The 27534-nt window shown below is 34.0% G+C and overlaps 1 protein-coding gene and 1 pseudogene across 2 annotated transcripts; one reads left to right on the plus strand and one right to left on the minus strand.

Moving 5' to 3' along the window:
* LOC143236775 (cytochrome P450 2J6-like) lies at positions 1 to 26984 on the plus strand (annotated as a pseudogene). The gene is made up of 8 exons (XR_013019749.1): positions 1 to 349; positions 1007 to 1134; positions 12927 to 13033; positions 15633 to 15934; positions 16996 to 17114; positions 18041 to 18296; positions 23948 to 24135; positions 26690 to 26984. The product of XR_013019749.1 is annotated as a cytochrome P450 2J6-like (transcript).
* Positions 213 to 9561, minus strand: LOC143236776 (uncharacterized). Its single transcript, XM_076475320.1, has 2 exons — positions 8551 to 9561; positions 213 to 6549 (listed from the first exon to the last, which is right to left on the minus strand). The coding sequence occupies exons 1-2, from the start codon at positions 9314 to 9316 to the stop codon at positions 6302 to 6304; spliced, it is 1014 nt and encodes a 337-aa protein (XP_076331435.1). The 5' UTR covers positions 9317 to 9561; the 3' UTR covers positions 213 to 6301.
* Positions 26985 to 27534: the final 550 nt, after the last annotated feature.

Raw genomic sequence — 27534 nt, forward strand, 5'->3', positions numbered from 1 at the left:
CCCCTATTCTGACCTTGACAACTCATGAACTAACTTACATATATATGAGTGTTGTAACAGATCTTGCTCAGTGCTCAAGTCACGTTGTCTGTTCGTAGTAACGTAAAACAGCTGAGATGGAGAAAAACCTTTCGACAGGAACACTTTCGGCCTGGTTAAAGCCAACTTTTGGTACAACCGTCCTATTTGCTACTTGTGTTTTCTTCTTCCTCCGCTGGCTATTAGGACGACCACGAAACTATCCACCAGGTCCTGTGGGTCTACCCATTGTTGGATATCTTCCTTTCCTTAGCAAAAAAATTCATCTGGATTTTATAGAACTGAGTAAGAAATATGGCAACGTATTCAGGTATTTATGTTATACAAGCTAAGTTTAATTGATTTACTAATGTCACAGTTAGTTGTATTTATTTGTGAAAAATAAAGAATTTTCAGAAAATAAAATCCTGATATATCATTCCTTTTTCATATATAAAATCAATGAAGTCGAATTACATTATTTGTTATTCAGGTGTAGCATAGACAATAGATGTAACTGTACGCCATATCCAGTGACCAAAACGAAAAACAAAAACCCAAACAAAGATAACAATTCTGATTAAAATGACATACCAAGTGAACAATCCCTCAAATCAGAAGACCATATACAATAGATTCAATAGTTTGATCAATAATAAATTAACTTTTACTTAATCGACACTTAATCATAAAATATCACCATTGTTTCATTAATATAAAAAGTTTGAAACTACACTTCATGATAGACAGTGTTGTTAGTGTGTATATTAACTACAATAAAACTATTAATTTGAAGATAATTATTAAAACAATGCTATTCTGTTATTCAGTTTGAGGTATTTGAACTAAACTTCAATGTAAACAATGTTATAAGTGTGAAGTATTGGATGTATGATTATTGTGCAGTTATAACACAAATTTAAAGGAAGACTGTGTTGTTAGCTCGATCAAAATGAAATCACAGGCTTTTGTTTTTTATCTACTCTAGTCTGAGGTTGGGAAGTCAAAACGTTGTCATTCTCGGTGATTTTCCCGCTATAAAGGAAGCTATGAAGAAAGATGCTTTCCTTGGAAGACCACCTGATCCACAGTTTCAAGCGACTCCAGATTTTATAAGTAAAACATATGCATTATTCTTACATTAAAACGTTCTTTAGTTTTAGACGAACTAATGAACAATATCTCTTCAATAAACAGATAATCCTGGAGAACAGTTGTTTGAACTAGGAAACAATGATTGTTCTGATACATGAAATAAGTTTATATCATTATTATTTCCTGTATGAGATGTCAGTAATGACATAACTCAGAGTTTCATAGTTTATTAATTATTTTGATAAATTTACAATTATTTATTATTCATTACAATTATCATTATTATTATTTACGAGAGAAATGCACAAGATATAAAACACAAAAAAACATATAACTTTTAAGAAACAGTAAATTAGGTATGCGACTTATGTCGATTTCAGCAATTCATGCATCAATTCTATAATTTCTAATATATGACTAAAATACAACTACACTTTAAGAAAATGTTCTATAGAACTTTGGGAGACCGGCATGAGCAGGTGGTTAAGGCACTTAACTCGTAAGCTGAGGGACACTGGTTCGAATCCCTGTCACACGAAACATGGTCGACCTTTCAGCCGAGGGTGCGTTATAGTGTTACGTCTATCCCACTACACGTTGCTAATACAGTTCCGTAAGAGTTGGTGGTGGGTGGTGATGACTAGCTGCCTTCCCTCTAGTCTTACACGGCTAAATTAGGGACGGCTAGCACAGATAGCCCTCGAGTAGCTTTGTGCGAAATTCCAAAACAAACAAACAAACCTCAACAGAACAACAGTAACAGCGATCATGTTATAAAATAAAGCGCCGTACAAACTAAACAGCATGATGTCTCTTTCGTAGATATCCTTCGAAGTACTGTTCGTGTAGCTAATGCAAGAAAACGTCCAGCAAATATTATTAATATAACTAATACATTAGTAATATGGAAAATCGCTTTCTCTAGTTCTTTTTTGTTGATTTTTTTTTTTTTTTTTTTGCATAGAGAGCAATGACCTTGTAGGTTTACTTAAATAAAATGTATTATAAGACTCAAGTAACATTAGCACACTCTATCTCTCTCGAGGTGTTTGGGTATATAAATCTGTATTCCCAGGAGGATCAGGTACACTAGACTCTTCCTTCTTCCTTTACATTGTTTGAGTGGACTTATTAATATATTTAAAGTAAATACAGAGGGCATTTACTTTTTGTAAATAAGTCTAGAACGTAGGTGGCCTGTTTTATTTTAACACCAGTTTTATTACATATATATATATATTATTTATTTATTTTACTTATTATTTTTTAACTTTATTTTAGCTTAATGATCTCATGTATAAATATAACGGGGAGAGGTGTTTAGGTCTCTCTTCATCATATATGCAATACCTGTCTAGTTCGCATAACAACTCGTTTTTTCGCCAACTTTTATCAAAACATTTTATTGTGCTTTGTAGAAATATATCTGATATTGTTTGTGTATTTGAGTATCTGTGCATGAATTTTGAAGAAGTGGTTTTAGGTACTCTATATGCTGTTGTAATTAATGTATTCTGTAATGTCTGGTGTCTGGTTTGTAATTGTTTTTCACTTACGTTAACACATGCAGGAGCTGCATAGTCTATTACTGGTCTAATGTAAGTTTTGTATATTTTAATGATGTTTTCAGGTGTTGTTCCATAATTTTTACCAGTTAGACTCCTAACATAGTTCATTCTTCGCCAAATTTTAGTTTTTATGTTATTTACATGTTTTATCCAGGTAAGTTTAGAATCATATGTTAGCCCCAAAACTTTTGAAGGTGTGGCAGTCTGGAGAAGCTCTCCGTTCATGTAAATCTGGGGTTATACTTTTTGATGTTTTGTTGAGTTTGAAAATATCACTAATTGTGTGTTCGCTGTGTTTATTTTAATTCTATGTTTTTGGCAGTATTCACTTAATCTGTTTAGTTGAGGTTGTAAGTTAATGACTGCTATTTCTGGTGTAGGGGCACTTTTCCAAATTGCTACATCATTAATGAGCTCTGACGTATATCCATGATTTTGGTCTTTAAGTGACATATTTTTCACATACATGATGAAGAGGATAGGACTAACCATTCCTTCTTGAGGTACCCCATCTTCTGGAGTGAGGAACTCCGAGAAAGTTCCCTCTACGTTTATTCTACATTTTCTACTTTCCAAAAAGTAAAATTACCAGCGAATAATTCCACACGGTAGTCCCATTTCATACATAAGGAACCTTAGACCATTGTGCCAAACAGTGTCGAATGCTTTCTCGATATCGAGGAAGCAGGCAACAGTGCATTCTTTTTATTAAAGCTATTTATTATTGTTTCAGTTAATCTAATGAAATGATCTGTCGTTTGTCTAAATTTTCTAAATCCATTTTCTTCTTCTGGTAATTTTGAAGTAATCTCCAAAAATGGGGAGAGTCTATTACTTATTATTCTTTCAAGAATTTTACCTACACAGCTGGTCAGTTTGATCGGTCGATAACAACTTGGTTTAATAGCTGGTTTTCCTTTGTGGAACATTAGTATATCAGCTCGCTTCCAAAAAACTGGGATGTATCCAGAGTACAGAGATAAATTAAATATAGCTAATAGATGGCCAAATAATTTTGGAGTGTCTTTCTTGAGAAGAATTATTTATATTCCATCATTTCCCGGTGCTTTGTTTTTTGAAACTTGTGTTTGAGTTCAGTTAGTGTGATTTTTTTGGTGAGTAGTGGAATATTGCAGTCATATGTGTTATTAGTATTGCTGTTAACTGTGTTAACTGGAAAATGTGGTTTGTATAGTTCTATGTTATTTGTTAAATGATTATTTACTTTGTTGTTGTAATAATTGTTCATGTCATTGGCATAATAGTCATTATGTGTTTTAAATGTGTTTTGTAACTGATGTCTGAAGGCTTCTGCTTTTTCTTTGTTGGTTTGTGCTAAGATGTTGTTATATTCCAGTGTTGGGGATTTTTTTGTAGTGGATTCATTTGTGAATCTTTTTAAGTGTAGCCAGAACTTACTAGGGCAGGTTTGTTTGTTTAGTTGGGAGCAGAATTTGTTCCATTTTTCTTGTTTTAGCTGTTTAATTTCTGCAATAATTTTATTTCTGATGTTGTTAATTTGTGTTTTTATTTCTCTTGTTGCCATGAATAGTCTTCTTAATTTCCTTCGTTGTTTTATCAATGTTAATTGTTGTTTGGTTGGTTTCCGTATATTGTTTGTGGTTATATATTGTTGTTTTGGTACAGCGTCCGTAGCTGCTTTTAGAAGACACTCCATGATTATTTGACTGTACGAATCAACTTCAGATTCGATGTTCGCTGTATGTTTAATTTTGTCTGGTAGTTTGTTGTCTAATACTTTTTGAAATTCTTGCCAATTTTGCTTTTTTTGTAATGAAATTTGTCCTGTCTACTGATTTAATCTTTATGGGGGGTGAGATCGAAGACACACCATATTGGAAGATGGTCGCTGTCAACATCTTTTCCCACATTAACATTTATTAGCTTTTGTCTAACATTAAAAGAGGTGAGACAGGCGTTTAAGATATAATTTGAGTTTGTTGCATAGGTAATATGCGTAGATGTATTATCGTTAATAAGGGATATGTTATTATTATCTATGAATTGTAATAAGTGTCTGCCATTAGAGTTTGTACAGTTACATCCAAAGTTCTTATGTTTGGAATTAAGATCACCTATTACAATTGTATTTTGGTTGTGGGAAAAGATGTTGTGGATGAGATTTATGTCTACGTATTTAGTTGGTGAACAATATATAGCTGCTACTGTTATTATTGAGTGGTTTTCTAAGAAGATATCAACCATTATATTTTCATTATTACTGTTCATTTTTATTTCAGTAACGGAAAGGTGGTTTTTATGTAGTAACGTAATTCATCTGTTGGTGTCTTGATTATTAGTTCTATCTTTTCTTATTGACGTACAGTTACATATTTTGAATCTATTCTTGGGATAAATTAGTGTTTCACTTATAATAAGAATATCAGGGTTAATATCTTTTATCAAGCCTTCGATCTTGTGTTTCTTGGAACCAAGTGCACTTAGGATGTTGATGCTTAGAACTGTGAAATTAATATTTCAACATGTATCCTGTGATTGTTGTGATCAGTTGCGGTATGTGTGGTGTTATGTGTTTTCAGCTATGTTCATGAAAAGGTCTATGCTATTTTTAGATTGTGTCAGTTTTGTAAATTCTGTAATGAACTCTGTAAGAATGTTTTTAATTAAGTTTACTATTAGACTTGTTTCATCGTTTGTGTTTTCTTTTACTGTAACAATTTTGTTTTATTGGATGTTTGTTCTATCTGTGATTTTGTTAAGTTCTTGTAAATTGCTTACTGTTTTGGTTGGATTTTGTTGTTCCTTTGTTAGTGGTTTTGGTTATGTGATGTTTTCTTTCAGCTTTTGTGCATATGTAATTGGTCCTGTAGTTCTATGTGTTTGTTGTATTATTGTGTTAGGTGTATTATCTTGTATTGGTATCATTGCTTTTATTTCGTAAATGCGTTGTTTTATCTTTTTACATTTGTCGCATCCTTTATAATTTGCTGTATGTGTTTCTTCACAGTTACAACATTTGGGAGTAGCTTGTTATTTTTTACTTGCAGATATGTGGTGTTCACCGCCACATCCGCAACACATCGGTGTTGCCAGACATGCCGCTGAAACGTATCGATATCGTTGGCAATTGTAACACTGTGTAATTACAACCGCTGGTGTTTTTAGCTGTTCAACTTGGAATTTTTGGTACCATAAAATGATACCATTGTTTATTAGTTCCAAGATATTGTATTGTTGTTCCATGTCAACTCTTACTAAATTTTTTGGTTTGTTAGTGACCTTGGAGATTATTCTTTCGACTTTAGTGTATGGTATATATAGGTTGTGTAATGATTACTCAATATCTTGTTTTGTTATGGAGTGGTGCACCTCACGGATTACTGTTGCCTTAGGCTGTGGTTTAGTTCCTGGTAAGTATATTTATGTTCCCAGGTGTGAATGCGTCCTTGGGCCATTCTTTAAGTAGTTTATTTAGGTGAGCAGCTCCTTGACGTCGGCAAGGACACCGCCCATAAGTAAACGTTTAACGCTAGCTATTTCAACACCTGGTTTACATCTGCTCATTTCCGCTGCTAATTATGGTTGGTTATATGTGCCAGACACGCCTTCAATAATAATTGTATTGACGTCGAGTGATTTTATACGCTCGAAAAGTTAGTTAACAGAAGAGAAATTTTTTTAATATTCTTAGTATTAGTGGTAATACAGTCCTTTTCAGGGCTAGAAAATACTAAAATGCCGAGTAATTCGTTACAACCCGTTCCGTTTGACCGGATCTCAGTACCGCCGAACTTCAAGTTCTTCTTGGAGAAGCTCCAAACAACGCTGCTTCTGACAACGAATCCTCGAAAATTTCCATGATCTCCGCAAATATCCAACTCCAACGCTGAAAACAACAGTGAAAATGAAGAAGGATTTACGAAAGTGAGAAAAAAAGAAGACCAGAGGCAAGAAAAACAACTAAGTTTTACCGACAATAAACATTAATGACAATAACTCAAATATGACTAATACTAAGTCACCACAAAGCACAAAACGACCAACAAACACTATCACTCGTAACAAACCTCGTATTCCCGCTTTGATCATCGAAGGTGTACCCGCCACTTTAAGACAACCTCAAATCTCTGCCGAATTCAAAAAAACTTTTCCTTGGCAGACATTTTACAGAAATCAGACGACTTCCCAAAGGGGATTTGGTTGTAAAATGTGACCAATACAAAGACTATGGCCATCTCTTAGCCGACTGGCTCAAAAGCGCTTTTGGAGGTAATACCTCCATTCATACCCCCAACAACATTCTCCACTTCTACCCAATAATTATAAAAATATACAATTAGACATACAAGATAAAGAAATCCACGAAGAGCTAGAAGCTACAGGCTTTCATCCTAATAAAGTAGAGAGGATTACATCATTCAAATCTAAACACGTCACACCTATGGTAAAAATTACACTGGACAAAAAGCAGGAATATGACTCTCTACTTTAAATGGTTGTGTTCTGTTTTTTTCAAAATACAGGACTGAACCTGCAAACCCTCCCCCCAAGAAGGTTCTGCAGTGTTTCAAGTGCCAGAAATTCGGGCACTCAAAACCTAACTGCACTGGTAATGCTCGCTGCGTTAGATGAGCCGGACCCCACGAAGTAGAAAATTGTCCCAAACCCCGTGAGGAAGATAGATGTGTGAACTGCCAGAGTCAGCATGCTGCCAGTTACAAGGTATGCCCTAAGTGTCAACGGATTAGAAACCGTTTGCACAACATACCTGATAAGTCACAAACCATCACTTCTCAAATGCCAACACACATACCACCAAGCACCACACAGATTACAACACCAACCTTTCCTCAATGCCAACACACATACCACCAAGCACCACACAGATTACAACACCAACCTTTCCTCAATGCCAACACACATACCACCAAGCACCACACAGATTACAACACCAACCTTTCCTCAATGCCAACACACATACCACCAAGCACCACACAGATTACAACACCAACCTTTCCTCAATGCCAACACACATACCACCAAGCACCACACAGATTACAACACCAACCTTTCCTCCACTCACAAATTTCCTTTCTAACCGAAACACAGAACAACTCACACGTATGCAACAAAACCGTTTTAATTTCATTGCAAAGCCAACTTTCACCACAAAAACAAACAGTACTACGTATGCATCAAAAGTATCGCAAGAAACAAACAAAACCCAACTCAGCCCAAGTAAGTTAATGGATTCGAATGATTCCACTCTTAACTTACTGACATTTATCACCGAAACTTGCCTATTTATCTCCCAAATTACATTAACATCAACATACTCTAGCAGGTTAATATCACACATTTGCCAGATAGCCAGTCACTATTTAAAATTTCCAACACTACGTCCACACCATAATACAAATGCATGAAAACCAGGAAGCGTAATACAACACAATAAACAAACAAATCCATACTATATACATTAATTATCATGGGGGCCTGCACTCCAAAAACACGAAATAATTGACTTAAACAACAAAATAGAAACATTGGCAAAAGATAAGAATAACGTAAACTTACCTGGGTTCAACTGATTGTCGATGTTTCTGTGGGCAACACGCTTACTTGACCCTACCTAAAATTTACCTATCGTTTCCTATTTCTTTAACGTCATCTTCCCACAGATGTTTGCTCTAAGCACTACAGAGGTTTGGGTGCATAAGATAGCTCTTTGACACCCAGAACCCTGTGCTAGGGGAACTATTACGTATTTTTATTTTGTGTACTACATTTGCCAATGACATCAACGTTTTAACTTTACGTGTTGGCCTTGCCGTTGGAACTCGGCTGTAGTGTACATTCGATTTCTGCTGGGAATTTAAACTCTTACCTATGCTAAGCGACTTCAGATTGTTACCCCGGGTCATCAAGTTTGTGTGGTCGCCATACTCCACGTCATTACTTGACCCTGTAGGTCTTTCCTTTCTCAAAGAGTCGACTCCCTTCACTGACCTGAGAATTCCGGGTTCACCTCCTTGTACCCAAAACCCGCCAGTATGACCAACCATCAACTCTACAGCTAACCACGCAGGATTCCCTGCGCTGTCTGCCGCCGAGGACAGTCTGCCACCCGTCAGGCCCTTGGATGTGATCCGTACTCTAGGGGTAGGCCTCCCAACTCCATCTCCTGGACCACGCCTCCGTTCCTTCAGCTTAGAAAACACACTAATTATTCTAAATAAACCCTTATTGTGGGAAGATGATAGGGCATATCTCCAGCCTATCCCGCAACCCCACTCAACACAAAGTAAGTTATAGAAAATACTTACCTTACTTTTTTTTTTTTTTTTTTTTTTGGTTTTCTGTCGTATGTTTATTACTTGTTTAGAATTTTGGGGGAACACAATATACAACTTCACATGTGTAGTCAAAGTCACTATCTTTACGGTCCATGAGCCATTTGTCCTTGCACCTACACATGTAAAGTACACAAACACACTCGCTAACCATGTTTGCACCTCCAGCGTTGGGTGGTCCGCCGTGGTTCCCTCCTCCGTCGTCCACTTGAAGTCAGCGTGTAATGCTTGCCTCGATTCTCGAGACTGAGTGAAACCAGAGGAATTGTAATTTATTTTAAGCACTACATCAGCCCACATAAAGAAATTGAAACAGACACTTTCTCAAATACAAATGAAAGCATTTTATGTAAATTCAAGATTAACAAGAACAGAACAATTTCCACACTAGCCATGTATTGTTCTCCTATCAAACCACTCAACCTTCGCTTCTTACGAAACTGCTTAAACCGGAAATCCTCCCCTATAGTAGTTGAAGACTTTCACAGCTACAGGACAAACGCCGGAGGCATTGACCTTTACGAACTACTGGAGAACAATAACTTGCACGTCATAAACGACAGCATTCCCACTCACTATCAACTAACCACAGACACGTATGATATACTTGACCTTGTACTCGTCCCCGACTATATTCTACCTTACACAAAGAACTTCAAGGTTTATCTTGACGTAACTAGCGACCACTTTTCAGTTTTATTCAAATTCTAGCACAACAAACAGGATGTACCAACAGACCTCCCACGGGCCTATAACAACACAAAAGCTGTCTAGGTAACCTTCAATGACACCCGAGCCACACTCTCTTACCAGACGAAGTTACAAGTGTTACAAATAAACATGAACTTGACAAGTACGTTAATGACGTCACGTATGCTATTTAAAAAGCCACGGATACAGTCGTTTCCTCTTCACAAAAGAATACTTCCATGCAACATTGGACATTAACGCCAGAAATACATAAACTTAGGCGACTTTACATGAAGGGCAGAGACCAAACACTCATACCAAAAATAAATAAAACTCATGCCTTAATTAAACACCACATAAGTATTTTGGAAAAAGAAAATTGTACCAATACTGTAACATATTAAACAATAGCAGTAATAACCCAAAAGAATTTTGAAAAAAAAAGTAAAAAATTGGAGAAAATAATAATAATAAACTATTCCAACACATCAAGTACAATAAGGTAACCACAAAAAATGACGTCGACAAAACGGACTTACATGCCGACTGCTTCAGAACTTCATTTGCAGATTTCATTTCACCAACATTCAACCAATCACTGAAACTCGGTATAGATAACCATGTGTCAAGTAAACAAACACAAACACTCCACTGTTTCCGGACAATATCACTAATAAGAACACGAATCTACCCACGTAGAGTGCGGCAGACTAATAACAATAGGAGAACTTTTGTTTGTTTGTTTGGAAATTTCGCACAAAGCTACTCGAGGGCTATCTGTGCTAGCCGTCCCTAATTTAGCAGTGTAAGACTAGAGGGAAGGCAGCTAGTCATCACCACCCACCGCCAACTCTTGGGCTACTCTTTAACCAACGAATAGTGGGATTGACCGTCACATTATACACCCCCACGGCTGGGAGGGCGAGCATGTATAGCGCGACGCGGGCGCGAACCCGCGACCCTCGTATTACGAGTCGCACGCCTTACGCGCTAGGCCATGCCGGGCCCAATAGGAGAACTAAAAACTAACAACTCAAAACTTAAAAACTCCTCTCCTGGGGACGATGGTATCAGAAACATCATCTTACAAAAGACATCTACTAACCTTCTACATCATCTTCTTAACATAATGAACTTATCTCCAATAACTGGATATTCCCTAATACGTCTGCCCATAAGTTTAAAAAGCTAACTTTAGAAAGAAAATAACTGCTTTTGTTTTTCGAGAAAAATAACCTAACTAATCCAAAACTCCTCACGTAAAGGTAGACAGACCACCGATCACTCAACGAGAATCACAGAATCAATATACAAGTCCTTTGACAATAACCAAACAACAATCGCTGTTTTCCTTGATGTCAAAAAAGCTTTTGAGTCAGTATGGCACAACGTCATTAGATATCGACTTCATTCTTTAAACATTAATCAAAAAATAACCAGATTGATCTCAAACTTATTAACTAACCGCACTGCAGTGATTAAGATAAACAATACCATATCTAAGACATTTAATATCACTGCCGGTGTACCACAAGGCTCCGTTCTATCTCCCTTATAATATACATTATCTTTGTGAACAACATATCTTTCCCAGACCTGACTTACACATACTTCTGACAATACGCTGACTACAGAGCCATTTGGAGTGTATCGCGAAACCTAATAATTGCTAGTTACAGAATACAAGACACTCTTAATGCCATAATCAACTGGTGTAACGATTGGAGAGTTCTGCTAAATCCACACAAAACCACTGGTATTGCATTTAGGCACAGCCTGAATAAACATCATAAAAACTTGAAAAAATAAATCTAAAATCAGGAAATAATACTTCAACTTCAACAGGAGAGTATTAGGAATGGCACTTAGACTACCCAAATGCACTCCTATCAAATACCTGCACGATAATTGCAATATACCTCTTCTCACAGATCGTCTTACGACACGAGCAAATAAATACTATAAAATCGCAGAGACACGTAACTCCTTAACTGCCAAATTACATGTCATGACAAACGCCTCACACAAAATATCTCCATGCAATGCATACCTAGCTTCTACGACCTCAAAAAAGTAAAACTGATCACAATATGTAAATTGATTGACTACTCATAATTCGATGTTTTTTTGTTTGTTCCAACACTGGGCACAAGACAGGTACATTATTCGGCGCCTGTCTTGTGAAAGTGGGTTTTCTCGGGGTACTCCCGTTTTCCCCCACAGCAAACTCCGAGGCATTAGAATTTATAGATACCAGCCACCTCGTGACCCTGAACAAGAAACGTTTATTGTATTGTTGATTTGTTGCTTCGGTTCGTCCTTCTACAAGTCAAGCCTGGATTGCTTTCGCTCTGCTGCCTTCAATCGACCAGCCTTTTTTGTTGCTTTACTCTGAAGTTACCTTTACTATGTCAACTTCATAAACATCCGATATGCTACAATACAAAGATAAATTAAATACAAACTCTCACAGCATAAAAATCTATCACGAGCGGAACGAAGGTGAATATAAATATCCCTGAACGCTCCAGGAGGAAAATTCACCTTCCTTTAAAACTAAATAATTGCCACGGAATTTTCTTTCTTTCCTTTAATAATAACAGTAACACTTTTTCCTTCTCTGGTTTGTTTTGAATTTGGCGCAAAGCTACATGAGGGCTGTATGCGCTAGCCATCCCTAATTCAGCAGTGTAATACTAGAGGGAAGACAGCTATTCATCATCACCCACCGCCAACTCTTGTGTTACTCTTTTACCAACGTATTGTGGGATTGACGGTAACATAATAACGCCCCCACGACTGAAAGGGCGAGAATGTCTGGTTTAACGGAGATTTGAATCTGCTACCCTCAGATTATGAGTCGAGTGTCTTAACCATCTGTCCATGCCAGGCATTTTCTTTCTCTCTTACTACTAGTTATTTTAGTAAAAATTATTTTGGAATATATTTAAAGTGAAATTTAAAACTACATTAACTATAGACACTATAGCATTCCTTCTGAACTGTTATTGATCTGTTATGTTTTTATTCTTGTAAAATCAATGTTAATATGTTAATGTAGTTTTAAAACCAGATACAGATCTAACCAATAGGTGTGAACAAGTGCCTCAGGTTTTGGTCTTCGACAAGTGTTTTCCTCTCCAAGTAAAACACTCAGTTACAAATAACGAACAAGAATATGTTTAAAATAATTGTTTATATTATTTGTTTTTCCTTTTAGGTATAGGGATAGTGAACGGAAGATGGTGGAAAGAACAACGACGATTTTCACTTCATGTCTTAAGAAATCTTGGCTTTGGAAAGACAAAGATGGAAGATCACATGAAGGTTTGTTACTTATTCTTTCTATGAAATATCAAATGTTTAAAATATAATGATTTTCATATAAATTTATATCCATTTTAATGGTGTTTTATTTTACAAAAATCTATTCCACATAAAGACATGATATGGTAACTGTCACCCATCTCAATAACGTTATTTCTTCATGTGACGAACTGTTTATGAGACAAGTTTTCTTACACGTTACTTTAACGTATCCGACGAACATGATATTGTCAACCTGATGTCCTTATTAAATGTGGACTAACATTAAAAATGTTACCTGAAGGGTGTTAAAGATATTTTGCGATACGAGAGAAATGTTGATGAATTAAAGTGATAAAACAAAATAACTGTTATTATTACAATTTACAGCTTTTACTGTAAGTAAAGTTTATTTTTAGAAGAGCTACGACGTTTAGATCAAGGTAAACAACGTTTTAGTAGTTGAAACAACATTCAACAATCTAACAATGTATTTATTTATTTATGGCTATGGCTACTTGGTAGTCGTGAGATTTGCTTTGTTGATAAAGTTTCTATGATTTTTCTTCTGTTAATGTCACGTTCATGTTTCAGTAATGTGACATTCTGTTCTGAAAAAAATGTTTGCTATTATTTACAAACACATGGACTTGGGAAGTTGATTTTTGTTTTTAGTTTGATTTCAAGCCACGTCCTATTTTTACCTGTGTGAAACACAAGTCTCTGTCCAATATTCTATTATTAAAACGTTCTATAGTTTCTAAGCGAGCTAATTAACAACCTCTCGTCAAGAAACAAATTTTAATAGATAACACTCGTTCGAACTGTAGAAACAATAATTGTTCACACAAGAAAGAATTTCCTGCATGAGATGTCAGTGATGAAATAGCTCCATTATTTTCTTTTTATAATGGACTCAAAGTTTACAGTGGAAAGTTTGCTCAGCAACATGACACGGGCGTAAACATTAAGCAAATCGATCAAATACTTGATACGCTAACTGGTAAGCTGAACATGGTTCAATGATTTTCATAACAGTATATTGGAAGCATCATGGGAAAGAGGATAACCTGAAAAACAAATTTACACCATACGTCATACAATTACACAATGTAACAAAAATTTTGTTCCTGGATAGTATGTGTTATTTTTTAATTCCTTATGTTGTAAAACTACACAAAATGGTCATTATTCCCTTCAAATTTTGCTTTTGTTACCTGGATAATGAAATTTAGAAATTAACCTATTTTCTATGTAAAAATGGGCAAATTTGCACACTTTTATTTACATAACGTCTGAATAAAACAACATATGAATCAAGATTTACATGTATTTATACAAAAGTTATAAAAAATGAATACAAATGTTCAGAAGTAAGTAGTTTTTCGAGATTTGCGACTGCAATGTGAATAACTTTCACGTATCAGTCCTCAAATATAGTCTCCCATCATGTTTTCGTTATACACTCCCAGGTCAAAAAAGCAAAATTTGAAGAGAAAAATAGGTCTTTTCCATTTACTTTAGGCATAAGCAGCTGGGAAATAACGCTTTTTGCCAAGGAACAAGAAAAAGTAAAAATTTTATTACATAGTGTTATCTGATCTATGTAAAAAAAAAGACAGATGTTTCAAACTGAAGTTAGTGAAAATCTTCTTTTAATAGTATAATAACAATACCAAAATAACATACTAACAGTGCAAAATAACATAATATAATAACAATAATAAATACACCAATATAATAACAATACGAAATATAATAGTATCATAATGACAGGTAATATAGTATTATAATAATAGTAAGAAATATAATAGTGTATTAACAATATCAAATATAATAGTACAATAACAATACGAAATATAATAGTATAATAACAATAAGAAATATAATGTTATAATAACAAGACGATTTATAATGGTGTTATGAGAATACAAATATGAAAGTGTGTAAACAATGGCAAATATAATAGAAAAATGATAATACCACATATAATAACATAATTACAATAGTATATATTACATTATACCAAATATAATTTATTTTTAAAATACATTAAACTATGAATGTATTGTAATGTTGATCCTTCAGGTTGCTAGAATGAAAATTATTATTCTAGTTTAGTTTCTCTCTTTGGAGAATAACCAAATATGTTATCTGAGTTCGTGATAAATATAATGGTGGGAGAATTTATTTATAACAACAACTATAAATATTACAATTTAACATAACAGAAATAGACCAAACTATTTCTTGCTCATTAAAGAACATAAAATATTGTTTAATAGATATAATAATCTTATTGTATTATAATTTTATAATCCATTTTTGGATAATAACATTGAACGATAAACATTGTGTTTAAATGTTAATACTAAAATATCAGTTTTACTCTTATAAACTGCAACATTCAACTCACATAACAGCTAATATTAAAATAAACAAACTGATTTCGGAAACCATGTGCCATTTGAATAGGATAAGATCTCTGGTAATCTTAGGTAAAGAAACCACGAATCTTCTTTAATATAGAATTTTGGAATCTACCATTAACGGTCTTTAAAAATATCTTCCAAGAATACATTGTATAATATGGTATTGATATTATTTAATAAAATTGCAGGATGAAATTGGAATTGTCTTGGAATATCTAAGTTCGTTGAATGGTGCCGTTTGTGAAGTTCGAAAAATCCTAAGTTCAAGCATATCCAATAACATCTCTGCTCTTGTGTTTGGTCAGAGGTTTGATTACAACGATCCGAAGAGAATATTCCTAGACAAACGACTTGATGAATTTACGAAATTTTTACAACAATTTAGTCTGCAAACCTTCTTTCCTTGGATGAAACCATTTCTTACCTTTATCAAACCGGATACATTTAGAAAATTCCAAGATACAATGGAGAAACTAACAATGTTTGTACGGTAAGCAGTGATAGTATTAAAGTCAAATCATGACAAAACCAACATTATTATTTGTATATTGTGACAGTAATAAAATTAATAATCGATAGCATTAATCTTGAAGACGACCTAGGAAGGTTGAAACGTTGTTCTCTCCTTATTAGTGAAAGTGTTCATACCCATACCAGCCGTTCTGAGATATATTAATATTAAAATTAATAATCGCAATCTTTGAATGATAACGACATTTAATAGAAAAATATGAATGATAGCGACCTCTAGATTTATTTTTTACTTGGTTACCATTATTTTGGAAGTAAATCACTTTAATTAACCAAGAACTCTAAACACAATAAGGACACGTTGGTTAAGAGATGTTTATGATTCTTCTAGAAAGTACATTACTATCAAATGTTCTGATCATCAGTTTGACGTATTTAGGTAGAATTTTGCAAACAGATTTATGATATCTTACCTGACAAGTGCTGAAGTACACTTTAGAAACATCAAATTAAAGATCTCTGCGATGTTAAGATATTTTGAAACTTAAAAATTGAGCAGATCTTTAGAAAAATGCAGTTATTCCAAATTCTGATTTCCTGAACGAGATCTGCTTTGTAAGCTAAACCACACATCAAAACTGACTCACTGTACATTACTTGTTTGTTTACGTACGGTGATAGTTGTTATTAGACAAAAACTATCAAAAATCGAACTGTGTCACATTTTCGAAATATTTCTGTCTTTTTGGTAACGACAGAAAAAGTAGCAGAAACTATGAAGCTACACATTCAAATAAATCAGCAAGAAAGTACAAATCCAGTCAGCACTATGTGGAGTGTTATGTTATAGGGTTGTATGAAGTAACGAGCTAATCCAAGTTTTATACACATCATGAAAACATCACTATACAGACGAAACATATGGTACAATTTTATATTTTGGGAAAAAAAAATAGTGAAAAACGTCTCCTGAGGACACATTTATACAATGTGATTTAAATAACGCGAGCAACAAAATAGGAATAAAAATTATCTATTTCTGTATGTGTATCAACCTCTTTTCACTGAAACTCTTTTCAGTGATAAGATTGACGAACACGAGACGAGCCTAGACCAAAACTCAGTCCGTGATTACATTGATTCGTTCTTGATGGAAATGAAGGACCGAGAAATGAAAACTAATAGATCATCTTTTAACTGTAAGTGTAAATATATGTTAAACAAAAACAAGATTTAGTAATCATGTTCTGTTTCATATAAAGAATATATTTGACGTACAAATCTGATTGTTTTGTATCAAATGAAAAATAACACGTGATTAACGTGTAGTATATACATTCTTAGTATGAGATTCACTTGTACCTAAAAAGAGGACATTTAATTTAAAATAATGTTTGGAATTTTATGTTCTGAAAATAGAATCCAATGATTACATCTGTAACAAAATATTCCCTCTGAAAGAATATAAGCAAAAACTTCGCATTTGACATTAATAAGTTGTATTCTACATGAAAGAAATAAACATGTCAAATTAGATGCGTGTTATACTGAAATAAACAATTTGAATAACAATCCTTCTTAAAGAAAAATCTCATTAAAATGTTACCAAACTTATTGATTATATTATTTTCGTGTATATCTGCTTGAAGACTGAGAATGGATGATAATTATGTCTGATACTAACGATTAGATCATCATCAGAGTCTACCTGTGAAGTGTTGGCAGATACAGACCATAAAACACTCAATGACATTATAATCTACTATACTTAATTGTAATACAGTCGTTCTTAAACTTAATCGATTAAAAGAATATAGCTATAGATAATCAAAAATTAAATTTTAAAATACAGACTTGAAAATATTCATTCGTGGCTATAAACCTATTGAAAAATGTGGACACGTCCTACATATTAGGTTGATTAAAACTATGTAAGAGAGGACCATTAATCTGTAGAATTATTTAATAACATTTTAATGAACAAGATCTAGTGATTTAACAAATGTTTCATCAGTTTTAACTTAAATGTAAGAATTTCTTATAGTAATTAATGTCACAATTTATAAGCTGGTTTAACGGTGTTTATCCATCACACCTACAATACATATTTGCCACTGTTTTCCAGATAATATGCTGAACGGAAATGTTCAGGCTTTTTTTATCGCTGGGAGTGGCACCCTACAGGCAACAATGGAATGGTGTCTCTTAACTATGGCTGCATACCCGGATGTTCAGAAACGGGTGCAAAACGAGATGGACAGTGTTATTGGTAGAGAAAGGTTACCATCCTAGAGCGACCATATACACCTACCTTACACTCAGGCTGTTCTTCATGAGGTCCAAAGATGGCAGACTATAGCACCTCTCGGTCTCTTAAGATAGTAAGTTTTTTCGTTTCTTCAGAATAGTATTTCGGGTACTTCACTGTAAAATACACAATACTGATATATACTAGACTGAACTGATAAAATGAGTTAGATCAAAGTGATCGTTTGCATTTATGTAAAATCCATCGCTTATTCTAAGCAAATGAAGAGTAAAACGGGTATTCAAAAATTTCCATATTGATTATAACTTCCTACAAGACCAGGATATATCCTAAGTTGAAAATCAAAAATTAACTCAACGTATAATAATCTAACAGTCAAGTTGTCAGATTTCTTTACTTTTGTGCAGTTGAAACGGGAACTAAGGACAGTAATACCCGTAAATGGAATGCTTTATGCAAAAGAAGAGAGGGGTTTGTGTTGTGGTTTACATATGACCAGGGGCGTCGCCAGAAATGGCCATTGGGGGGGGGGGGTTAGTTTGAGTGTTTCATGCAAGCGCCGCAGGCACGAACCATGCTAGGGGAGCATAAACCACCGGGAAATTTTTAAATAAAAACATAAAAGAAAAGTCTAAATTATGCATTCTGAGACCACCTTTTTCGCAAATTTCAGAATGGCACACTGAGGTGTTTGTCTTATTTTTTTAAATTATAAATAAATATGTAGGCCTATATATATAACATCACAAATAAACAGTGGGTGGCACCGTGGCAGGCTAGCAGCACCATGGCATTAACCTAGTAGCATTGGCGCCATCTATAGTGAATGATTCACTATAGATGGCGCCAATGGGACTGTGAATGTGACGTTGACAAACAGAAGTTCACTACGTCAAGCCTGAGAAAGCAAAAAACACTGCATTGGTTCTTTACACCCATTCATGAGGCTGAACCTGATCAATTTGCTGCAGCCAATCAGGTTGAATCAGAATTATTAACTGAATTGTCAGTGTCATCACCGTGGTCTTCTACCAGTGCTGCCACTACCACCTGTGGTCCAGTCTGGGACATTGGAAATTACATTTCTGATGATGTCAGCATTGGTAAACAGGTAAGTCGACTCCTCATTATATTAATTTTGTGTTAAAAATCATGCAAACACTCTGAATTTTAGACTGAATATTCATTGCTGCTTGTGATTGTAGGCTTACAGCCACAGGATGTTAGGCCTGCTCTGTGAAGTACAGCTCTAGGCCTTTCTTCGAGGTTATTGTACTCTTCTATGTGCAAAATAACTTAATTAGAACTATGTCTTTCTGTCTCTTTTAGATAGACGCTGAAACCAAAAAATTGCCTGAAAGCCAGGGAGTGATTATGTTTTCCTCCAGTGTGGTCCAAGAAAGCTGCGTTTTCAGCATTGTTGGCTTTCACAGTGGAGATGGCTACTCTACAGTCAACATGTAAAGGGTGCTTTCTGCAAGTACTGCTTTCTTTTGGCTCCTGATGGTGCTGGTGTTAGAAGCCAGAAATTGGGACAACTAGTGAAATTTCAATACACAAACTGGAAGAAGGCTGTTGAAGACATCAAGGCACATGAATTGAAACAGTACCACCAAGACAGCAAAGAAAAGCTAACAATTTTCTACAGGTCATAAACACAAGTTCATCTGCGCACTTGCAGCTTGATGCAACATACAAGCAAGAAACTGAAGAGAACCGGAATGCCTATTACTGATACTGTATTGCTGTGTGGGAGACATGGTTTAGCTTTGAGGGGAAAATATGATTCTGGTCTAATGTTTGTTGGTGAAACTGATGAGGAGCCTATCAATAATGATGGGAATTTTCGGGCAATTTTGCGCTACAGGACAAAGGGTGATGTCAAGCTTTTAGCAAATCTTAGGAGTACAAAGAGAAATGCTACGTATCTGAGTCCTCAAATTTAAAATGAAATCACCAATGCCTGTAATACTCATGTTCTTGATGCCCTGGTTAACAGGGTTAATGCTGCAAAGTGTTTCTCAATGTTTGTTGATGAAACAACAGATATGCAAGACATTGAACAGTATTTGCTGTGTGTTAGATATTTGCATGCCAATGACAGTTCTGTTGCAATGAGAGAAGATTTTTTTGTACCTGCTTATGATGTGACAGGCAAAAAGTTGGCTGATGTTATCATAACCAATCTGACAAAATATGGTATTGACATAGCTTACCTGCCAGGAGAAGGGTACGACAATGCTGCCTCTTTGAGTAGGAAATTCAATGGTGTCCAGACACACATAGCTGACAAATTTCCACTTGCACCCTAGGTACACTGCAGTGACCATTCCCTAAACTTTGCAATTTCTGATGCTTGTAAAGAAGTTCCTGTGTGAAATTGCATGGGAGTAATTTCTAGCATTGAAAACTTTCTCAATACACCCAAATGAAAGTACGTTTTGGCTCTTTCGGTGGAGAATAAAGCACCTGAATCGAAAAAAAAGTTTGAAAGGTTTCTGCACCACCTGGTTGGTTGAGAGGCATGACTCAGTCATTGTCTTTCTAGAATTAATCCATGCAGTTGCAGATGCCCTTGAGACCATATCAGGGTGGCAAGACAGAGATTCTGCTACACAAGCCAATCAATTGTTGTGTTTTATAACACAGCCAGAATTCAACATCACTCTACTTGTCATTACTAAATTGTTTTCATTTAGTTTACCTCTGTGCAACTTACTGCAGCAACAGAACATTGATTCAGGTGCTGCGATGCATCACGCAGAAATAGTGGAAGATTTAATCCGTTCATTCAGAAATAATACTGTGAATATATTTAACATTTTCTGTGAGGCTCAAACTCTGTGTAGTGAGCTTTAAATTGACATCATAATGCCAAGACAGAGTAAAAGACAGATGTATCGTGCTAACCCACAAAGAACTATCCCTGAGGAGTACTTTCGTATTGTTGTATTTGTACCACTTGTTGATCACTTTCTTTCATAAATATGTGACCGTCTGTCCAGTCACAAAACTATCCTTACAAACTTCATATGTCTACTCCCATCAGGATCTACCACAGAATGGTCAAAACCTACAGCACAACAATGTGACCAAATTAAAGAGTTGGTCAATATATACAAGGCTGACATTGACAGCACTTACTAGCTGCAGTAGGTAAACTTAGGGTTTGGTAAAAATCGCTTGCGAACAACAGACCAAAACATGTCATAGATGCATGTCCAATGTGCATTGCAGAAATGTTCTCAGTTATTTCTAAACTGTTGAAAGTATTTGCCACGCTGCCTGTGTCAACGAGCTCAGTGGAGCGTTCGTTTTCAACTCTCAGAAGACTCAAAACTTATTTGAGAAATACCACCACTGAAGATCGATTCAATGGCCTGGCCTCATTATACATTCACCGTGATATTGAAGTTAAACCAAGCTGTGTTTTAGATGTCCTGGCAGGAACGAACAGGCGTTTGAGCCTTTCATAGATATTCAATTGTATTTCTCTAGTTCTGACAAAACTTGCTGTATTAAAAGAGTGTTCAATTAGAAATTTGCATTTGACCATTTGTTATGTGTGAAATTATCTGCTATGCAATCACTGAATTTTATGAAACTTCACAGGTGGCAACTGAACTTGTCTAAAATGTTTGGGTCATGGGAAGGGGTTTAACCCTCAACCCCCTCCCCATTGGCTACGTCCCTGAATATGACAGCCTTTAAAAATGTCGATATAGACAGTGACATATGGTATTAAAAATCATGGAAAAAAACTATAAAATCAATAAACACAGCAAGCAGAATTATTAATTAGTATAATAATCCATTCATCTTCTTAACACTTGCAGTTAATGAAAAGGAACACTTTAATTAGTTACACTTAATGTTTTAACTCCTTTTCAGTCATTTGATTTGTGACAGAAATAAAATTAATGCTATCGATTATTAATTATCTTTACAATATAAAAATAAAACATTGATTGGTTTTATCTACGACAGATATTTTATGTATTTTAGACCTGAATAGGAAGTAAACTTAACCCAGTTATATTAAATAAGTAATAATAATAATTGATATTATATTGTCAGCTACAAAGGTCATTTAACTATAAAGTTTCGGTTTTCTGGTGCACAAGTTAATATTTCTCTTAAATTAAAATTATCTTTCAGTTTTGTACTCTTCCTATTGAATACCACTGTTATCTTCATATTCGGTACTTTACCCTTGACTAAACAAATATTCATGTTGATAATTACTGGTTCAATTAACATAATAAGATACTGTTAAAATGCACCTTTTCATCATTATTAACCCAATCAAACTGCTGCATGGTTACTGACAGAACGACATAATATGGAAACATTTTGAGTTTTTGAAAAAAATCAAACTAGATTAAATTCCATCCGTCTCACTTATCACAGAAAAGAATAAAAATAGTTATTGCTCAGAACCATTTAATTCATTTTAATTTGAAAGCTATAAGTTTTAAACTTTACGACTATTTAACCTTCTATTTCTAAAAAAACACCTCCCTATCTGGATAATATTTAGTACGTGTAACCTTGAATGTGATAAGCAGAAATAAGCATAAGTCCATGTGAATCAACTTCAGCAGGAACACGTGATATAGACTGAAAGCACGTTTTTGAACTTTGCCCGATTCTTGTGATACCAGATAATGTTGTTTGTGATAGAGATAAAATTGAATGCAAGTCACAGTGAAGCGTAGAACATATAGTTTTAACACTAAGATAAATTGTAACAAAAATTATATCTGAATTACTTTATCGAACTAGCATTCTGTTGGTTTACATTTCACATGATGTAATTAGCTACCGGACTTGATGATAACTTTTCCTGGTAAAATGTGAGAAGTTTTATTAGATGTTAAGAAAATATTTTATAATTCAGCTGCGAAAAAATAAACTAAACGTCAGAGACATTCTCGTAGTTTAACATACTCTAAAAATCGAAGTCAGTGAGGATATGTAACAATGTATTTGCTGGCCAATATTCTTAGTATATTATATATCTACATGTACTGCAGACACGTAGGTGAAAATAAAAACAATAAACAATAACATAAAAGTCAGCCAGTAAAACATCCGTACATGGGAACAAGAGGGAATTCTCAATCTCTGCGACAGTTGAAATTATTCTAAGCAGAATTAGAGTAAATTAGTGTGTGAGACCTTGGGCGTGGTGAAATTCATTAGTAAAAAGGGTTTGATCCTCTGATTCCAAAACTGTAATTATATCAAAAATTGACTAAGAGATAATTGAGCTACGAGCTGAAAGTTAGTACATAAAAAAAAAACAACCAAACTCGGAGTCATTCGAAAAGCCAAAGTGCCGCGGCTAAAAACAACATCTAATGCAAACAATATATAAGTAAACTGTGCCCTGGTTTTTAGTTGTCTTACTTTAATGTATATATGTTTTTGATCTAATATTATGGAATTAGATAACGTAATTTCAAAGAGGATTTTAAAAAACATTATCAAGCCAAGACCGCTATATTGTCAGGGTGGAAAATACTTTCGTTTATCAAGTATTAAAAACCATCAGAAAATAAGTCGTGTCGTGGAAAACAACTGGAAGAATAATAAATTTCTATAGATACATTTTATCATTATTTAGTTATAAAACATTTATTTAAAATTTGTTAAAGCTGTGTTCTCTTTATATTTACGTGTGTGTATATCAACTTTATTTTGTTTATATGTAAATACGTAATACGTTTATTACTGAAATTCAATGATTTTCGTTCACAGCACAACGGAAGACACAAATGTTCAAGGTTACGATATTCCTAAAGGAACAGTTGTAATGAACAACATCTGGGCTGTTCACAACGATCCGAAATACTGGAAGAATCCCAGTGAATTCTTTCCAGAACATTTTCTAACCCAGGAGGGAACTAAGTTTGAGAAACCTGAATATTTCATTCCTTTCTCTATCGGTGAGATTAGTCCTAAATCTTATTTACAGTTTATAAGATTTTAATTTAAAAATTATTAACAACACTTTTCAGTTCAGTCAAATCAAATACTTTAGAAAACAAATTTTGTTAGGTTTTCTACATTAACAAGTTGTGATTTACGTGACTTAATGGCTAATGCGACTGAAATATGAATCAGAATGTTTCGATGGTTTGTATTCAATTTCTCGCAGTTGTTATTTGTGCTATAAACGTGAAATTCAAACCTCTCTCTTTGGTCAGATAAGAGTAATACAGGAGTTGGTGGTACATTCTTTGTAGTTTATGTGTTCAAGGTATGAATAATTGAAAACAGATAGTCCTTACATGGCAATGCGTGAATATTGGAAATAATTTTTTTTCTATCAGACAACTTGTATCACGTGACTTTTGACACTCGCTCTAATTGGCCACCTTCAGAGGAGGAGATGGAAAGAGACAAATACATCATTGTACAACGAAGTGTCACCAGGGGACATGTTGTTAAAAGATTGGTAGAATAAAATCTTAAAAGTGATATTTTATACAATTTGCATAACATTGTTTTTACAGCAATCAGTGATGAATTGTTTTAATTAAACTTGAATTACATACTCTTTACAAAAGCAGATAGTAATACATACGTATTTCAACTTGTCTCAACATATGTTTATTATTTTCGCTCATATACTTGTTTGTGTATTTGTTCTGATGGTGCCACTAGATGAACTGTACCACTAAGATTCTATTGACGGATGTTATTACTTAACAAATTATGTTTCTAGGTTTAGTCCTGCTAGGACAGATGATGTTTCTGTAAACTGATAGTTCAACAGGATGATTTCTGTACTTTCTGATGTTTTGTTTAAAAACAATTATTTATAATTCATTTATATTAAAAATTAATATTAGATAACATTTATTTATCATGAAAATATGCTTATTTAAATGTTTAGATAATTGTAGAATAATTTGTGTTAATTTTATAAGTTGATTTTATTTCCTAAAGATTGGTTAGGAACAACCTGTGTATACAATTATTGTAGAGAACTGTTATTTTTACCTTTCTATAGAAATTTCCAATTTAAATGTTGGACAAACTATTATATGTAGATTTTCTTTTCATTTCTATCTGAGAGACATTACGTATGAATGTAAAAATGATTAAGAAACTGCAATTAACAATAGTCGATATCTTTTTCTAACTTGAATTTTTTGCTAATAAATGTTTCAGCATGTGTTAAGTCTGTAGTTTTACTTACATACATTATCAACGACTTGAAATATACTGGGTTTTGAGTTTTATATAAGAAGTGTCAATGGAGACCTGTATCAGATATTCCAAGATACTGGTAAAACTTTGATTCATGTAGTGTACTATATCATCAAAGACTATCCAAGACATACAGTTACCTGATATTTGATCTCTAAGCTGAACACAGTACAGTCAACTTATTGTTAGTTAGTAAATTACCAACATAAAATAAGTTTTATTTTCTTAATATTTGTGAGCTAACCATACATTAATTTCTCACTTATTGGTATTTGTCGGGCATTTTAAATTTATTAGGTAGCGAGCATGAAATTAAAACATACTAACATTAGTATTTCAGTTTGAATCCAAGTCTAGAATAGTACTTTCGCGCTTTAATAAAACAGATTCTTTAACTCTACACTGTTAAACAACGAACCACTGTAAAACAAAAGCAGTCAAGGCTAGAACAAAAATAAATAAACTTATTTCTTCTCATAACTTCAATGCTTTATCAGTTGATTTTACGTTTTTTGTTTTGTTGACATGATTTCAATTTCGTTGTTGTGTTTTGATTCCTAACAAATATCACTTCAGTCACCACTTTTGTTTACGCGGCTCTGTTAATATGAACATGATAAATGGCTTACTTTTTACTCTAATCTCTAACATGTAAATTTACAAATTAGTTTTGTACCGTAATTGAAGCATGTTACTTTCTTCAATCACCTCTCTTAGTATATTCTTTCTCTCTCACTCATCTCCTAGTCTTCTGCGTTGTTTTTTATTATAATTGAGCTCCTGTGTTTTGCAGTCTTTTCACAAACTCATGTCTACCAAGTTCTTTTCTTTTTCTTATCTTGCTTATCTGTTTTCACCTGGTAATACTGACTGAACGAGATAAGAAGCTGTTTCTTATAGTCACTTAAAGTGATGTAAACGTAAAGTGACGTAATCCCATAACCGTTTAGTGACTGAGAAAAGGCTACCACTTTCTCAACTTCAATCAGTGTTTCTTACAATTCAGTTTATAACAAACCTTGAAGGTAACGGATATAAAGTTCTGCAGATTCTTGGAAAACTATACAGTGTTAACTAATTTTGTTTTTCTCTACTCATGTGGTTTAATTGTTACCAATCACATGCTTGTAATATTTCAAGTTTTGTTGTGAGAGGATTAATATCCCTAATTAATGCATCATTATAATTATTATGTAGCAACTTGCAAATTTATAAAATATATGTCGTTTTTCTCATTTTCTATGTTACACAAGTTACTAATACATTGTTTTCACTTCTTAAAAGGAAAACGTTCCTGTCCTGGAGAAACGCTAGCTGTAGTAGAATTATTTCTTTACTTCACATCCATACTCCAGCGCTTCACTGTGGCTCTCCCTGACGGTGATAAACCAAATTTTGATGGCGTGTGTGAAATATCTTGGGAGGTCAAACATCATTATTTTCGACTTATTCCAAGAAATTAATTAAAAAATAGCCGTAGTTTTTAAAGTTTAGGTGAACAATAAAATGTCCAAAGAACCCTGTTTTTTAACCATCTTCTCACATCTCATATTAATAAAGATTTATTTGATAAAATTAAGCATGATTTATAGCAAAATATTCTCTATAATACAGTTGTTAGTAAAACATTTTTTGTTGTGGTGCAGGGGTATATGTACGTTGTGAAAATTACAGGTTTTGCTTGTTATTAGCATATGATAAGTTATTCAAAAGGTCATGGAGGAGATATTTCGAAACGAGGCGTTATTTTATTGGAACTAAACTCATGATTACTTCTCCTTACAATTATACTATAATTCTTCGGTACATAAAATTTCTTTCATTTCAGAATTATAAAATAATTTCTTCAAAATGTTTAAGAGTCAATTCATTAAATTCGAATATTATATTATTTGATTAAATGAAATATTTTGTTAATGCTAAAGTAAATATGTTAATTTATATTTGTTTCGAAATAATGACTGCACTATTAAATATGTTATTACTTCATGTTACTTCTAACTTACTGATTTGAGTTGTATTGGTTTGATCTGCCCTCTAGTGGTACAGGGAAAAGTCTACAGACATACATCATCATAACCTAAATGCTACTATTCTAAAACCTGTTAAATTATTTTCATTCTTAATAA

This window comes from Tachypleus tridentatus, chromosome 13, assembly GCF_004210375.1.
Source record: "Tachypleus tridentatus isolate NWPU-2018 chromosome 13, ASM421037v1, whole genome shotgun sequence".
Lineage (NCBI taxonomy): Eukaryota > Metazoa > Arthropoda > Merostomata > Xiphosura > Limulidae > Tachypleus > Tachypleus tridentatus.